The 16617-nt window shown below is 42.0% G+C and overlaps 1 protein-coding gene across 4 annotated transcripts; it reads left to right on the top strand.

Moving 5' to 3' along the window:
* The first annotated feature begins 167 nt into the window (after positions 1-167).
* BBS12 (Bardet-Biedl syndrome 12) lies at positions 168-12155 on the top strand. Of its 4 annotated transcripts, none has more exons than XM_049885383.1 (3): positions 168-276; positions 6014-6174; positions 6518-12155. In XM_049885383.1, exon 3 carries the CDS (start codon positions 6528-6530, stop codon positions 8667-8669), a length of 2142 nt encoding a protein of 713 aa, XP_049741340.1. In that variant the 5' UTR covers positions 168-276; positions 6014-6174; positions 6518-6527; the 3' UTR covers positions 8670-12155. The 4 variants fall into 4 exon arrangements, with proteins under 4 accessions (XP_049741340.1, XP_049741342.1, XP_049741341.1 ...); XM_049885384.1 differs by lacking the exon at positions 168-276 and adding an exon at positions 1021-1479; XM_049885385.1 differs by lacking the exon at positions 6014-6174.
* Positions 12156-16617: the final 4462 nt, after the last annotated feature.

The raw sequence follows: 16617 nt of genomic DNA, 5'->3' as shown, positions 1-16617 counted from the left end.
AAAGAGAAGGTTCTTGAGCCAGCCCCCCTCTGTCTACTCTGTACCAATAGCGTGTCGCTCCCGCCTTTCCCGAGCTGAACTTTCCTCTCTGGTTTCTTAGCGACCAAACCAGCCGGCCCAGCCATATTGACCCCTCCCCTCGCACATGCGCAAACAGTGGACGGGGAGGTGGACGCGGGTAAGGGGGCGCGTTCGCCTGGGCGCGTTCGCAGCTTTCTGGTCCTGCACCCAGCCAGGACCGACTCGACCCTGTGTAGGGATGGAGAAAGGAGAGAGGTTAGTAGCGAGGCGCTTCCACCTCCACCGACTGCTAAGGCTTGATGAAGACATGGGGTGTGGGGGGGAAGCCTTTGTTTGTCTTTCTGACCTCTTGGAGCTGGGGAAAGGATTAGAATCTCCAGCCTGGTGGGTTTTAGGGGAATTGACCCAGGCTAGTTTTATCATCTGGCTGGGATTATTTTCCGCGCCTCTGGGCATGCCTGTATACCTCCACAATGCCTAGAGCATGGACTTTTGCCACTCTTCCACCCTGGTTTGGGCAGGGCTTCAGGGTCCGGTTGCCGTGTAGTGGATTCCGACTCGTGGCACCCCCACGTGTATTAGAGTAGAACTGTCCTCCGTAGGGTTCTCAACAGCTTTTTTTTTCTTTTTGAAAGTGGATCACCAGGCACCACTGGGTGCACTTGAACCTCTGTTAGATTAGCAGCTGAGCGAGTATTTAACGATTAGTACCACCTAAGGACTCCACTATGGAGCCCTGGTGGCACAGTGGTTAAGAGCTTGGCGGCTAAGCAAAAGGTCAGCAGTTGGAATCCACCAGCCGCTCCTTGGAAACGCTTTGGGGCAGTTCTGCTCCGTCCTATAGGGTCAATGAGTTGGCATGGCAATGGGTATTACGGTTGGAAGCCCTGGTGGCTTAGTGGTTAAGAGCTACGGATGCTAACCAAATGTTTGGCAGTTCGAATCCACCTTGGAAACCATATGGGGCAGTTCTGCTCTGTCCTATAGGGTCACTATGAGACAGAATCTACTTAAAGGCAACAGTTTTTAAGGACTCCACTGAAGCCCTGGTGGAGTTGTGGTTAAGAGCTCGGTTGCTAACCAAAAGGTCAGCAGTTCGAATCTACCAGCCACTCCTTGGAAACCCTGTAGGGCAGTTCTGCTCTGGCCTATAGGGTCACTATGAGTTGGAATCCACTTGATGGCAACGGGTTAAGGACTCCTCCAAGAAGCCCAGCTGGTGCCGTGTTTAAGTGCTCTAGTAACTGAAAGGTCAGAGGTTCAAACCCAGCAGCCAATCCCACGGGAGAAAAGACATGGTGGTCTGTTGGGGTAAAAATTTCAGCCTAGGAAATCCTGTGGGACAGTTCAACCCTGTCCTATAGGGTCGCTGTGAGTCCGTATCAACTGGAGAGCACACAACAACACAAGGACTCGTCTGGCTGGATAGGCGTGGGGCAGTGATTTGGTAGGAAGGAGGTGAGTATGGGGACAGCTTTTACTTAACTGTGTGTTTATTTGCTGCAGACTCCTCCTCCCCACCCAAGAGATCTGGCTGGTTGTTCAGCCACATCAAGTGTAGCCACATCAAGTGTAGATCCTCACTCCTGAGTAGGCCACAGGTAGCCTGATAATCCGGTTGAACTCTGAGGCGTAGATGCCCATGTAACTGCTGTAAGCCAAAGCAAACTCTTGTCCAGAGGGAGAGACCTGATAATTTTGGCCAGTCCTGCTGAACTTGGCCAAAACCCATCCCATTGCCATTGAGTCGATTCCAACTCACAGGGACCCTATAAGACAGAGTAGAACTGCCCTATAGGGTTTCCAAAGAGCAGCGGGTGGATTCGAACTGCTGACCTTTTGGTTAGCAGCTGTAGCTCGCCATACCTGTTAACCACTGCCACCAGGGCTCCGAACTTGGCCCAGGACCAGCTAAAAGAGTGGGGGAGAAGGACAGTGATAGAAAAGAGCCCTGACTTCCTGGTAGGAAGGAAGAGGTGATATAGCCTCTTAAAACTGACAAAAACACAGCAGGGCCTTTTAGGCTTGCTACAGTGCCTCCTCTGGAGTGCTGGTGGCTGCAGCGGTTAAGAGTTGGGCTCCTAACTAAAAGGTCAAGCCATGCCTTCTCTAGAGTAAATATTTTCTAAAAATCATACTGGACTCTCCAACAGTGGATTCAGGAAGAATATTCAGTTCTGCCTGGTCTTTTTCCTTTGTCTCACTTATCTCATTGAAGTTGGAGCAAGAAAAATGTGCAAACTACATTCTTGAAACAGTCTCCTAAATCACTTTTCATGGTTTGGTAGCTAGAAACATGGCACATTTTCCAAAGCCATCTGCCTGCCATATTCACATTATATCCCAAGCTGTGTAGTTTTGTATGTTACTTAACCCTTTGTTGTTGCTGTCAAGTCAGGGTCTCACTTATGGCAACCCCATGCACAACTGAACATTAGGCTTCTAGAACATAGATAAGGTTGTTCTAATTTTAGAAGTGATTTTACTGCATGAAGTTACCCCCTAAAACCAAACCAAGCCACACCCACTGCCTTTGAGTGGATTCTGACTCATAGCAACCCTATAGGACAGACTAGAACTGTCCCGTAGGATTTCCAAGGTTGTAAATCTTTACAGAAGCAGACTGCCACATCTTTCTTCTGAGGAGCAGCTGGTAGGTTCAAACCATTAACCTTTGGGTTAACAGCCGAGTGCTTTAACCACTGTGCCACCAGCGCACCTTGAAGTTACCCCAGTCGGAATTAAAATGATGTAAATTCAAGATATTTTGTGAATTAATGCAATTTTCAGCCAGTTAACTGTAATATATTGATTTTTCAGGCCATTAATCTCATCTGGAAAGTTGTTCTTGCTTGGCTTTAAGGTCATATACTTCGTCTTTAGTATGAATATTAAAGAGAGTTCTGAGACCCAGAAACGAATAGTGACCGAGTCCTATGTACCCAACTGGATTCTAATTTCTAGACTGTCTCTTACTCTCCTGAATCAAGTTTGATTTCATGGCAGTTAAAAGGCTGAGCAGTATGTTAATCTACTTTTTCATCATTCTATGATTTAGGCCCTTGATATCTGGGGTATTCTAGTTAAAATGGTTGTTTAATGATAAGCTCAGATTCCAATTTCCAGGCTTTGGGTAGAAAGTACTCGGTCTTGAAAAACAGCTGTTATTAATCTGATTGTGCTATAGAATAATAATAATAATCTAGGAAAATATTAAGCCTACTGGCACTCTTAAATCCACCGAAGTAATTTAATGCTTTTTATGTGTCATGCACTGCGCCAGCTACTGGGTGAGTTTGAAGGGAATTGAGTGCAGAGTGTAAAGATGAGTAAAACCAAGGAACCCACAGACTAGTGAGGGAGATAGGCACAAACTTAAATAGCACAGTTGTGTTTTGTTTTTAATACAGAGTGCCAAGTGCTTTAGAAGATACATGTAGAAAGTGCTTTCGGAGCACAGGAAGAAAGAGTACTCCTCAATGGGCCATTGGAGAAGCCTGTAGAAACTGTGGCATTTGAGTTAGGTATATAGCATTTTCCCAGGTGAAGAAAGGACTAAAAAAAAAAAACTTGTTGCCAGTGAGTCAATTCCAACTCAAAGCGACCCTATAGGACAGAGTTAGAACGGCCCGATAGGGTTTCCAAGGAACAGCTGGTAGATTCCAATTGCTGACCACCAGGGCTCTGAAGACAGGATGGGATATTCAAACCAGAGTATATAGCATATTTGAAGTGAAAGTAAATGGTGTATGTTCTGGTGTGTCTAGATCATGGGGTATCTTAGTTACCTAGTGCTGCCATCATAAAAAATACGAGTGAGTGGCTTTAAAGAACAGAATTTCATTTTTCTCACAGTCCTGGAGGCCAGAAGTCCAAATCAGGGTCTTGGCTGTGTCAAGCCCTTCTGTGGGCCCTCTCCTGGTTTCTGGTGGCTGCTGCAGTTCCCTGGCGTTCCCTTGCTGCTTACAGTTGTGTGTGTATCACGTGGCGTCTCTCCCTCTCTGTGTGTAGCTGTGACTATAAGACATCACTCAGAAACGATTAGGTTTAGGACCTACCCTCCGCTGGCATGACCTCGTTAACATAACAAAATAAAGCCCCTATGTCCAAACAGGGTCATATTTACAGGTACAGGGGTTAGGACTTCCACATTTCTTTTTGGGGGGGAGGGGCACGATTCAATCTATAACATGGGATTTATAAAGAAAGGTGAAAGATTAGTCTGATAAATTAGGTTAAGGTCAGATTATGGGATACCTGTGTTTTTTTTTTTTTTTTTTTTTTTTTTTTAGATTCATCTTCCACCTTATAAACTTCAGATAGCTGAAAAACGTGATGGAGTATCAGATGATTATTGAAGCTGAATCCTAAAGTGTATTCTGGTGTTGCATTTTGATGTTGTCTAGGGATATGCCTGAATATATCATGAGTTTTATGTTTATTTTACAGAATTGAAAATTTCACAAAAGAGGATTTGTAACAGTTCAAATAATTCATTATATATTGTCCTTGGCTGTACTAATTTTTCTCCTTAGTTCTTGAAAGCCTGTAGGAAGCCACTCTTAAGGAGTAGTTGTGTTATAATTCTGGTCACCTTGAGGTGTATCTTGAACTGTGGTGCTCTTCATCTTTGAGGATGAATCTAGGTACAGCTTTACCCATGCAGTGACCAGTATTAGAGGAAAAGCAAAAATCTAAGAGTTATTTGCTTTTCGACATCTGGAACATAAAATATTGTGATAAATAATACTACTTGAAGAATCATAAAGTCTTAGAGTTTGAAGAGAAGTTTATGTTACCTGTAATCTTACCTCCAGTACTTTAAATAACGGGGAGGTCACCCCTCACGAGACAGGTGATTTTATTATAAACAGCTTTGTCAATTAAGAGACTTCCTGTTCAAAAGTTAGTTTTATTGGGCTAAAGTCTTTCTCTTGTAATTTCTTCCTATTAATGTTAGATGTGATTTCTGAAATATTACACGGAATAAGTCTACTTGCACTTGAGCTTCCCTTAAAGTAATACCTGTGTTTTTTTCTGCATAATCTAATCAGTTACCAAATCCATCCCTTCCCCTCCATTCCGCATCCACTTTTCTCACCCAGGTAACTACAGAAGCTTCTTAACTGGCCTCTTTACCTCCAGTCTGGCACTTGTCTAATCAGTCCTCTATACCGTTAGCAAGTGGTCTTATTATCCAAAACACAAATATTATTATTGTTATTAGAGCTAACACTGACAAAGCACTATGTACCAGGCACCATTCTAAGCACGTTTACTCCTCATAATAACCCTATGAAGTAGGTTCTACTATTATCTCCACTTTTTAGATGTGGAAACTGAGGAGCAGAGTAGTTAAAAAACTACACAGCTAGTAAACGGTAGACTCAAGTTCAAACCCAGACCTCTAGATTCAGAGTACATGCTTCAAGCACTACGTTAGCCTGTCTCTTAATCTGTGCATATTTCATCCTTAATTAAAATACTTTAGTGGTTCCCATTCCAGGATCAAGCCTAAGCTCCTTGGCATGGCACACAATGCCCTTCATGGTTTGACCCCTTTCCTCTTCTAGAGCTTCATCTCCCGCCATTCCTCATTATTTTCTTTATATTCCTGTAAAACCAAACTACTTGTGTTATCCCATTATGTGGTGTTTTTTCACATGTATGTGCATTTACTATCACCCCTTCAATTTGCTAACTCAAGTTTTTCTTCAAGATTCAGCTCAAGGATTGCCTTTTTTCTGGAAACATACTGCCTGCATGATCCACTTCCCCTGTTATAATAAGTGCTTGTGATGGTTAATGTTAAGTGTCAACTTGGCTAGGCCATGATTTTCGGTGGTTTGGCAGGCTTTATGTAATCATCCTCCATTTTGTGATCTGTTGTGAGCAGCCATTTAGTTGGAAGGAGAGTTTCTCTGGGAGTGTAGCCTGCATCCAGTATATATATGGATGTTCCAGCAAAGCTTGCTCTCTCTTTCTGATCCAGCATTCGTCTCATCATCCTCTGACCTCTGTCTCTTGGGATGTGAGAAGCCTTCAGCCTGCTGCCTAACCTGCAGATTTGGATTTGCCAGCTCCTGCAACCCTGTGATCCAGCAACCTGCCACCTGACCGGCAGATTTTGAGTTTGTCAGCCCCTATAACCACGTGAGTCAGGGGCCTCCAGCCTGTTGCTTGACCCATGGATTTGGGACTTGCCAGCCACCACAATTGCATGAGCCATTTCCTTAAAATCAATCTATATGTATGTATGTGTACACATCACTGGTTTTGCTCTCTAGAAAACCCAGCCTCAGACAGTGCTCCTCCTCTGGGCCGCCATAACTTTATCGTTAATATCATTATAATACTGTATCATGGCAGCACATTTAGCAGAAATTTTATATGCCAGAAACTCCTCAAAGTCAGGGACTATAGTTTATTTTTCTTTCTCTGTAGCATTTATAACCATAAAGTACACTAAAGTTCCAAGTTTTTATTGTTTTTGCAGATGATGATTCATGGTGATGGCTTGCAAGGTCATAAACAAAAGAAGGCACGTGGGACTTCAGCAGCTTTCGTCGTTTGCAAAAACAGGAAGAACTTTCCTAGGCCCAGTAAAATCATCCAAATTTATCATAGATGAAGAGTCTCATGAAAGCGTGTTAATCAGTTCACCGGTAAGGCTTCTTGAAAGTTTGGATTTAACCAGTGCAGTGGGACAACTTCTCAACGAAGCAGTTCAAGCACAAAATAGCACATACAGAACCGGAACCAATACTCTCTTGTTTTTTGTTGGTGCATGGAGCAGTGCTGCTGAAGAATGCCTTCATCTGGGTGTCCCCATTCCAGTAATAGTTTCAGTAATGTCAGAAGGCTTGAGCTCTTGCAATGAAGAGGTAGTTTCCCTCCAAGTACCTATCCATAATCTATTTGACCATGTAGACAACACAAATACATTTTCTGGTCTTGAAACACCTAGTGTCAATTTGTACCCTTTTCTACAAATCCCTTCAGATACTGGTTTGATACAGAAAGAGCATGAACTCAAAGATGCCTCTCAAACAATGACCATTTACAGTCTCTCTGGGAGACCTGTTAAATCATGTAAACTCTTCAGATCTCAGGCTAAGGTTGAAGCAGATAAAAACGTATCACAAACTCTACAAACCCTGATAAACAGTCGGCATGCAAACACCAGCTGCAGAAAGTCAGTACTAATCCACAGTAGGCATTTTAATAGCACAGATAATAATCAATGGATAAGCAACCCAGGTGGTTTTTTAGAACAACCTGGTGCAGCTACTTCCAAAACTCACAGTTGTAATGACTTGGTAGAGTTGGCAGTGGGCTTGAGTCATGGAGATCACAGCAGCATGAAATTAGTAGAAGCAGCAGTACGGCTGCAGTATCAAAATACATGTATGCAACAAGGTAACGGTACCACAGCATTCATGTTTGACGTTTCAAGAATCTTCACTTGCTGTTTGCCAGGTGTACCTGAAACTTACACTTGTGTCTGTCCAGGATATATCACTCTTGTATCAATATCTAGTACTACTCTGATCAAAGAACTGAAGGATCAGCCTGTCCGGGTAGTTCTTGTTCAAGGTGACCTTACAGAGAATTATTGCCACCTGGGATTTAATAAGTCTACAAATATTAAAACAGTATTGGAAAGCATGAAAGTTAACCAAGACAGTGCAGAAGAACTGTGGGCAAATCATGTATTACAGATACTAATCCAGTTTAATGTGCACCTTGTCCTGGTACAAGGAAATGTATCTGAACACTTAAATGAAAAATGCATGTATAGTAAACGGTTGGTGATTGGGTCAGTGAATGGCAGTGTGATGCAGGCTTTCGCAGAGGCTGCAGGAGCAATACAGGTGGCCTACATTACACAAGTGAATGAAGACTGTGTGGGCAATGGGGTCTATGTGACCTTCTGGAAAAGCGTTCCCTTAGATATTGTGGATAAGAAAAACAGAACGGCAATCTTGTTAAAAACAGAAGGCATTAATTTGGTTACAGCAGTGTTGACTGGCCCAGTCACCGCACAGATGCAGACCAAAGAAGATAGGTTCTGGACTTGTGCCTATCGTCTGTATTATGCTCTAAAAGAGCAAAAGGTCTTCCTTGGAGGTGGTGCAGTTGAATTTTTGTGTCTTAGCCATCTTCGAATTATTGAAGAGCAATCTCTGAAAAAAGGAAACCACGCCTGTTCATGGAGGCTTCGTCATAGTTCCTCTTGGCTGGCTTCGTCTCTAGCATTATACAGACCAACTGTGCTTAAAAGACTGGCAAATGGATGGCACAGATACCTTTCAACTCTCATGTATAACACTGCCAGTTATTCATCAGAATTTGAAGCTGGCACATTCGTTCAGCATCATCTACAAAAAGCTATAGACTCTGGCTCTCCATCATCTTATATCTTGAATGAATATAGTGAACTGAATAGTGGAGTTTTTAATTCAGGCATTTCAAGTAAATTGGAGCAGATTCCAAGAGTTTATGACACTGTTACACCAAAGATTGAGGCGTGGCGCCGAGCATTGGATTTGGTACTGTTAGTACTTCAGACAGACAGTGAAATTGTTACAGGACGTGGACACACACAGTTAGGTTCACAAGAATCAGAGGGCATTTTATTTTTGTAGTACTACTGACTAAATCTTTGGAAAATAGTCTTTTGTATTGTATCATGTTTATAATAAATTTAACAGTAGCTTAGTCATAGTACCTAAAATGCCAGGTTACCAGGAAGAAAATAATTTATGTCTGTCAATAACTATGCAGGGTCTGAAATTTTACCCTACTCATAAACTAACAGGTTAGCCTGTTACTGTTCCATGGGATGCTACAGAAGACATGAGACAAAGAAATTTATTATTCACACAAAAGCAGTAGTCATAACTTCATATTGGTTTGTGTCAGTTCCCCAATACCTTAAGTTCCATGGGAGCAATACGAAGGGCCAGTGATTGGAAGCCTGTACACAGTGAGCTGCATTATAGAAGAGGAATGCTGAGCTTGGGCGTTATTACCTCATCCCTCAACATTGATTGCTGTAAGCATAACCCTGAGACGTGGACTGTGTAAAGATCAGTCAGGGCCTTGCATTCTTGGCATACCCAGAAGTATAGGGATGCTCAGGGCCTATGGTAATAGCCTCTCCCAACAATCCACCCCTCAGGATGACATTTTCTTGGTCGAACTTGAATTTTCATGTGAGTAAGCCACTCATTAATCTGATCAGTAGAGGTTGTTTGGTCACTACCAAAACCATTCAATTCATCTCATGTAACGATTAATTAAGGCAACTGTCAACAGTATCCTGAGCAACATGAAGAAGCCAGTCTAGTATTGTTTTACAATTATGTTCCCCAGGGACCTGGATTCAGTCAGCTATGGTTAAGTCCCAAGGAGGACCAATGGATTTTTTTATTAGGCAGCCAGGGTGTAGTCTAAGGCCAATTTATTTTCCATTATGACTTACGCAAGGGAGCTTTGACTGACCCATCTTTGGTGTCATTGCCAGTAATTACGAGGGGGCAATAGATGGGCCAGAAGGCAGCCGTATCCCCAATGGAGAAACATTCCATGCTCCGTTTTCCCCACATACAAGTGCCATAACCCGAAGGGGCCCAGGTCACTCTTGTTCAACCTGATTTAGATCACCATTATATAAGTTTAAGTCATATGAGTACCAGCACTGAGTAGTTTAGCCTCGATTGTCATACATGGCATAATCCAAGACCATTCAGACACTAAGAGAAGTAGATGATCAGATTGAAACAAGGTTGTCTGTACATGCTGTCATGTAGGAGCTGTCATTAATAACATTATGCATTGTTTCCATTACTCAAACAGTCTTAAGGTATAGTGCCTCCTTTTTGGTTGTGGGGGACCAAAGAGGCAATAGTTGTTTATTTGACTGCCAGTGGGATTGAGTGCTGTAAATGTGTCCAAAACAGTCTTAAGAAACTTTACTTGGCAAGCCCAACCCAGTGCCGTCTTGGCAAGCAGGGCCCTGAATTTTTGGAAGGCCTATCAGCCACCCCTGCTGGTGGCAGTGTGATAACACCACAGTCAAGACTATTGAGACTGAGACTTCTGACTTATCAACCACTGGTTCATGGTCTATATGCTGAAAACTTTAGGCATGAGAGAGTAGAGCACTTACACTGCATCCTGAGCCATCCACTGTTAGCAGATGACAGGGAGTTTGTCTCATTTCTCAACGTGTGGCAATGTCCTGAATGGGAGAATCTCCGCTGACACTTTATGAACATTTACAGTATGAACACATAACACATCGATACCAATTACATATTTTCATATCAATAGTCATTGACTTGGCCCAGAGGGGCCCACCCACAGCGTCATCTTTTTCTTAACTGCAAGTTTTGCTCCAACCCTATTAGTTTAGTCACTTTTCCCCCTATGGGAACATGGACCAAGAAATTTGAACACACTGGGGGATACAACAGCTCCCAGGAAATTATCATCTCCCTGGATGGGAGCTCAGAAAGGAGCAGAGGGTTGAGGGAGGCATTCAAGGAGGTTTTGTTTCCGTTTTGGCTACTATAAAGTCCTTTGTCTCTGACCCAGGGGTTTCGTGTCTTCTGCCATCATCCCATGAAACTGTAACAGGCTAACTGTAAGTAGGGCAAAATCTCAGACCTTGCATGATTCTTGACAGTTCTAACAATGAGGATAAGTTGCTGACCTGGCCAATTTTTCTGGAAAAGAAGGCTCCCCTGGGATGGGTTAGGAGTTATGGGAAGACTCCCTGGAACCCAGAAGTGAATGCTCTTGCCCAAGTGATGGGAATGGGGGAGGGAACTAAGGGATCTCCCACCCCACACCACTTGTTAATGTTCAGAGGTTAAGCAGGCAGAGGTAGGATTAAAAACAAGCCACCGAAATAGTGCTTTGGTCTTTGCTTACTCACCTCTGGGTGGGAGAAGGAAGGATGTTATCATGACAATGAGGTAGGAAGCCCCAGGACCCTAGACAAGAAATTTGGCCATGGCTCCTGCGTCATGGGGTCCCAAAAGCTGAAACAAATAGTGTAAGCAATGAGGAAAAAGGTTTGGGTAGACTGAAAATAGAAGTTTGTTGAGCCCAAGTGGGCAGCTGCTCAAAACCAAAAATGTAAAACTTCGCTACTGGCATGGAACAGCTCTGTCCTTCCATACCCCTTGATGCCACCCTCCCCCTCTACCCTGACTTTAGCTGCTTGAAGGAAAAAGAAGAGTGTGCTGGGGAACTTTGGGTGAGAAAGTGACTAAGATTTTTACAGCTGTTGGATATAGGTGTCCAGGTCACCATCTTACCCAGTCCCATGGAGAAGGTGATAATGGGGACAGGCGTGACCAAATGCAGTGAGGAATGTGGGGCAGTGAGGAACTGCAGTGGTGTATGTGGTGGGACAAAAAGATCCCGAACCTAGGTGCTCTCCAGACACTGGGGAGAGCGTAGGGGAGAAGCCAACACCAGAGCTTCATGTTGGCTGTTATCAGTCCTCTATGCTCCCCGAGTCCACTAGGGCAGCACAGAGCCCCTGATGGATGCCTATACACATAGTGGGTTGTGTTACAAGAGAGGAACACTGACTTTGGGAGAATCACCACTTTCATAGTAAGCAGAAGCAAGACTGTTCTTTGTCTAGAGGGAGACATATCATCCAAAAAGGTTGCTCACTGTGAACAGCCGTGAGAAATGGCCTGGGTAAAGAGTGGTCAATACCCAGTAAGAACATGCAGGGATGCTCAGGGACCATGGTGAACTGGACTGCCTGTTTTAACAAAGTCTGTCTTTTATGCTACTTAGGCATAAATTGAACATTATAAGGACTGAAATTACATCTGTGGTTTTTGGAATTGAATATTAGAAGAGCTATGGGAAAATTGTGAATAATAGTATTAACTAAGTTATTGATTACCTGCCCGGTTCCAGGCACTGTTCTAAATTCATTACATATAATATCTCAATTGTTACAACTTCCATTCTCCTCATCTATAAAACTTGCCCAAGGCCTCACAGCTAAGGAACTTTGAACCAAGATTTTATCTGTTTCCAAAGCCTGTATTTGTAAGCATTAATTATGGAATGAAAATTTTTTTCTGTAATGTAACAATAACAGCAGCAACAACCAAAAAAAAAAAAAAAAAGAATAGGTTTTACTTATAGGGCTAATTTAAATGAGTCAGAAAATGTAACTTGGTTCTCCTCATGCTTCAGAATAGTAAAAGAATATTTGTGTTATTCTAAACAGATGAATTTTTGTTTTTTGGGTTTGGTGATTCTCTTCGATGTGATCACATGAAAACCTTGGATGTGTATTCATTCCAGTTATGTATACTACCTTTGTTTCAAGTTAGAATAACAAAAATGTTGAGTGTTTTAAACTATTTTTTAAAAATAAAGTGTATTATTTTACCTGTTTTGGTACTGATGCTTTTATTCTTCCTCTGTGTACTGTTAAATCTTAGTTTTTGTTAAAATATTATAAAGATGATGAGAACCACTAATAATGAACTCAGATGCTCAGCTTAATTTATAAAATTTTTTATAATGTCGATGTTTGCATATTTACGAATGCTAAATATTTAATGACACCTTATAATAAATATTTTCCTTTCAAACTAGAAGTCTCACTTTAATGTAGATTTTGACTATGTGTTTTGTTCTCAGATTTTTAAGAACTTTGTATTTTTTGATTTATCAACTATTTTTCCCATTCTTATAATCACAAGAAATACCTCCAAGTTTTAACTATTCCAAGAACTGATCTGTCCTTCCTATAAATTGAGGGTGGCCCTTGGAGTAAACTTGATTCATCTAAGTGTGTTTTCCAAGAAACCTTATCTACAAGCTGGTATACATTTCCCACAAGGCCAGAGCAGTGTTGACATCTTTGTGAAACTGACCTGCCTTTTTAATATTGTAGACTACAAAGAAGTTTGCAGTTATCCTACATTTAGATTGCCCCAACCAAAGAGAAACCTGTTTTCGCAAAGATAAGTGATTCCACTTGTGCCTGGGGTTAACCAGCTCTTCAAAAAGTGATAATCACCCCCGACACTCTTTTAGTTCAAATAGTGAAGTCACTCCTGAGGTTCACCCTTCAGCCAAAGATTAGACAGGCCCATAAAACAAAACGAAACTGAAGGGACACATCAACCCAGCGGCAAGGACTAGAAGGTAGGAGGCACAGGACAGCTGCAATAGGGACTCCAACGTTGAGAAGGGAGAGTGTTGACATGTCATGGGGTTGGTAACCAATGTCACAAAACAATCTGCGTTAAAGGACAGTTTTCTGTCCTTTAGGGTAGCTATGAGTTGGAATCGCTTCGACGGCAATGGGTACGGGTGATGATCTAAGCTCTGAAGAATCACAAAAATATTCAGCACATGCTTTCTTCCAGAAGTACTGAGGGAGGAAAAAAACATTGGAGACAAGTAAAATAGAGCAGAGCAGGAACACTGAGGTAAGGGAGAAGAGAGATTTAGATTGGAAATGGTCAAACTATTTTTTATTATGTTGGGGTAGGGGGAGACCCAGAGGAATAAGATTTCAAAGAATAAGATTGTAGAAATTAAATATATCCTTGAAGGCAAATCTATAGAGCTCTAGGAAATAGCTGGAGGTTGAAAATCTCTAACTCTGGGTAATGCAAATGGTTAACTCACTTGGGTGCTAACTGAAAGGCTGGAGGTTCAAGTCCACCCAGAAGCACCGGGTGTGAAAGGTCTGATGATCTCCTTCAGAAAAATCAACCACTGAAAACCCTACGGACCACAGTTCTACTCTGATAGATGTGGGGTCTCCATGAGTCAAACTCGGCAACAGGTTTTAACCACACGTATTTTAGCTTTGACAAGCACAAATGGGCTACACAAAAAGGTTATATTTTAAGTCCTTCATTAATAGTAGGAGAGAACGCTGGAGCCATGAAACCAAGAAACTGAACCTGACCCATTTCCATCCACTCAACAGGCGTCTCCCTACTATAATCCACGAGAACCCATGTAGTTTGAACATGAGGGAAAAAGTATCAGTTAATCTCAAATGACCTTAGTAAAAGAGAAAAGATTAAAATTGACCAATGAATATTCCAACAGACAGTAAGAATGCGCCATAAAAAAGAAAAATGAAGCCACAAAGCAAATGAAAATATCTTAAAATGAGTTAAAAGAAATAATTTACATTGGAGTTTTTGAAAGAACAGCACAAATTAGAAATGGAGATCTCAGAAATTAGAAGGCAACAAAAACAAGTTATGAAATAAGCATTGAAGCACCTCAGAGAAGAATTGGGGCTGGCAGAGAAGACAAAAGACAGAAACACTTCAGACTAAATTACAAGTAACACAAGAGCAAATCACTACTGCTGCAAATGTCTATTTTGCTAGGCAGCATAGTAAGTTTCATTTCGTTCCCAGGAACCTAGTAGAGGGAATCTCCTCTCTCACAAACTCTTAAAATTCCATAATAGAGATCTGCGTTGTACCCTTTTTCTAAGGGCCAAACTTTACAAAGGATAACTTTCCTATATAAAGCAGGGGACAATCTAACAGAGTTACTCCTCTGGAACTTTTCAAAGCCATTAACTATTTAAGCTTAGAGGCAGTTCTGGGCTCTTGTCTTTGTTCTACTCTAAAAGGCCTGCGGGAGGGGGAAGACAGTGATGGATCAGAGGAGTCCAGGGCACAGTACCTAGTGGAGTCACACCATGGCAGGGTTTCCACGGTCAAAAACTTTGCAGGCCCGGAAACTGTCAAGATAACTGGATGTGTATTCACTAACTAGATAGTAGACAAGAATTCTTAGGTGAAGGGAAGGACAACACACAATACAGGGGAAGTCAGCACAACTGGACTAAACCAAAAGTTGAGAAGTTTCCTGAATACAACCAAACACTTAGAGGGACAGAGTACCAGGGGTGGGGGTTTGAGGACCATTATTTCAGGGGACATCTAGGTCAGTTGGCATAACAAAGTTTATTAAGAAAATGTCCTGTATCCCACTTTGGTGAGCAGCATGTGGGGTCTTGAAAGATGGCAAGCAGCCATCTGAGATGCATCAATTGGTCCCAATCCACTTGCAGCAAAGGAGAGTGAAGAACACCAAAGAAAAAAGGAAAATATGAGTCCAAGAGACAGAAAAAGCCACATAAACAAGAGATTCCATCAGCCTGAGACCAGAAGAACTAGATGGTGCCCAGCTACCAACAATGACCACCTGGGCAGGGAACACAATGTAGAGTCCCTGACAGAGCAGGAGAGGAATGGGGTGCAGGGAGTAAAAAGGCCACACTTAATGGCCTGGCTGAGGCTGGAGGGACCCAGGAAGACATGCCCCGAGACTCTTTGTTAGCCCGAAACTAAAACTATTCCCAAAGCCAACTCTTCAGACAAAGATTAGACAGGACTATAAGACATAAAATGATACTCACGAAGAGTGTGCTTCTTAGCTCAAGTAGACAAGTGAGATTGAATTGGCAGCTCTGGTCTGGAGGTGAGAAGAGAAGGCAGAAAGGGACAGGAGCTGGTTGAATGGACACAGGAAATACAGGGTGGAAAGGAAGAGTGTGCTGTCATACTATAGGGACAGCAACTAGGGCCACATAACAATGTGTGTATAAATTTTTGTATCAGAAACTAACTTGAGCTGTAAACTTTCACTTAAAGCATAATATTAATAATAATAATAAAAAGATACCAGGAGGTAATAATCATTAAGGAACTAACTCATACCAACCAAACTCACAGGAAATTATTGTGTAAACAAAGATGGTAATTTCTTATTTATACTTGTAACATCACTACCAATGTAACCAGAGTACACATATGAACTGAGTTAAGAATGTTCTTCCCCTCTGTGGGAAAGCTACGAAGAGTGCTTGTTGAGGCTGGGGTTGAAGCCAAGGGACATAGGGCGGTAGTCAGACACTTTCTTTTCAGGACAATATTGGAGAGCCACCACTAACCAGAAATAGAGCTCCTTGCTCACTTCTTCTGTTGACATACTCTTTATTCAGATGTTAAGGTCATTGAACATTGCTTTCTTTTTACCCAGTCATATTTCAGACTTGCCCTATGAAAGCTACATCCAGTAGTCCCCTTGAACAATAACTCATTGCTCTGATTTAGGAGACATCTTCTCCCCTAAAGCGACATCATCTAGCTACGTTTGCTCACTTCATGATGTCTGTTTAACCCTCAGGGCTTAACCTTATCTGGGTTTTGAGAGCAATTGATTATAGTTTCCTATGGACCAACTAAAGGTTTTCCCTTCAATGATAAAATAATGATGACAGAAAGGTTAGCAGCTTTTAAACGCACTTGTAATTCAGTCACATAAGTATTGGACTTGAAATTAGGGGACCTTCATTCAAATTCTGCTTTTGCCCCTGTGTGAATGTGGGCAAGTCATTTAACCTCTCTTAATCATTTCCTTTTTTTTTTTTTAATCATTTCCTTATCTGTAAATTAAAAAAAAAAAAAAAACCTCTTAAGACAGCTTTGAGGTTTAAATGATATATATGATAACCTAACTCAATAAATAATGATCATGTAAGTATCTAGGGAAGTAATT

Source organism: Elephas maximus, chromosome 5, assembly GCF_024166365.1.
Source record: "Elephas maximus indicus isolate mEleMax1 chromosome 5, mEleMax1 primary haplotype, whole genome shotgun sequence".
Lineage (NCBI taxonomy): Eukaryota > Metazoa > Chordata > Mammalia > Proboscidea > Elephantidae > Elephas > Elephas maximus.
The sequence above is the reverse complement of the archived record's forward strand: the minus strand, read 5'-3'. Positions and strand labels throughout refer to the sequence as shown.

Excerpts from the sequence above, each read along its gene's own strand:
- BBS12 (XM_049885385.1), top strand. The coding sequence starts at position 6,528 with ATGGTGATGGCTTGCAAGGTCATAAACAAAAGAAGGCACGTGGGACTT.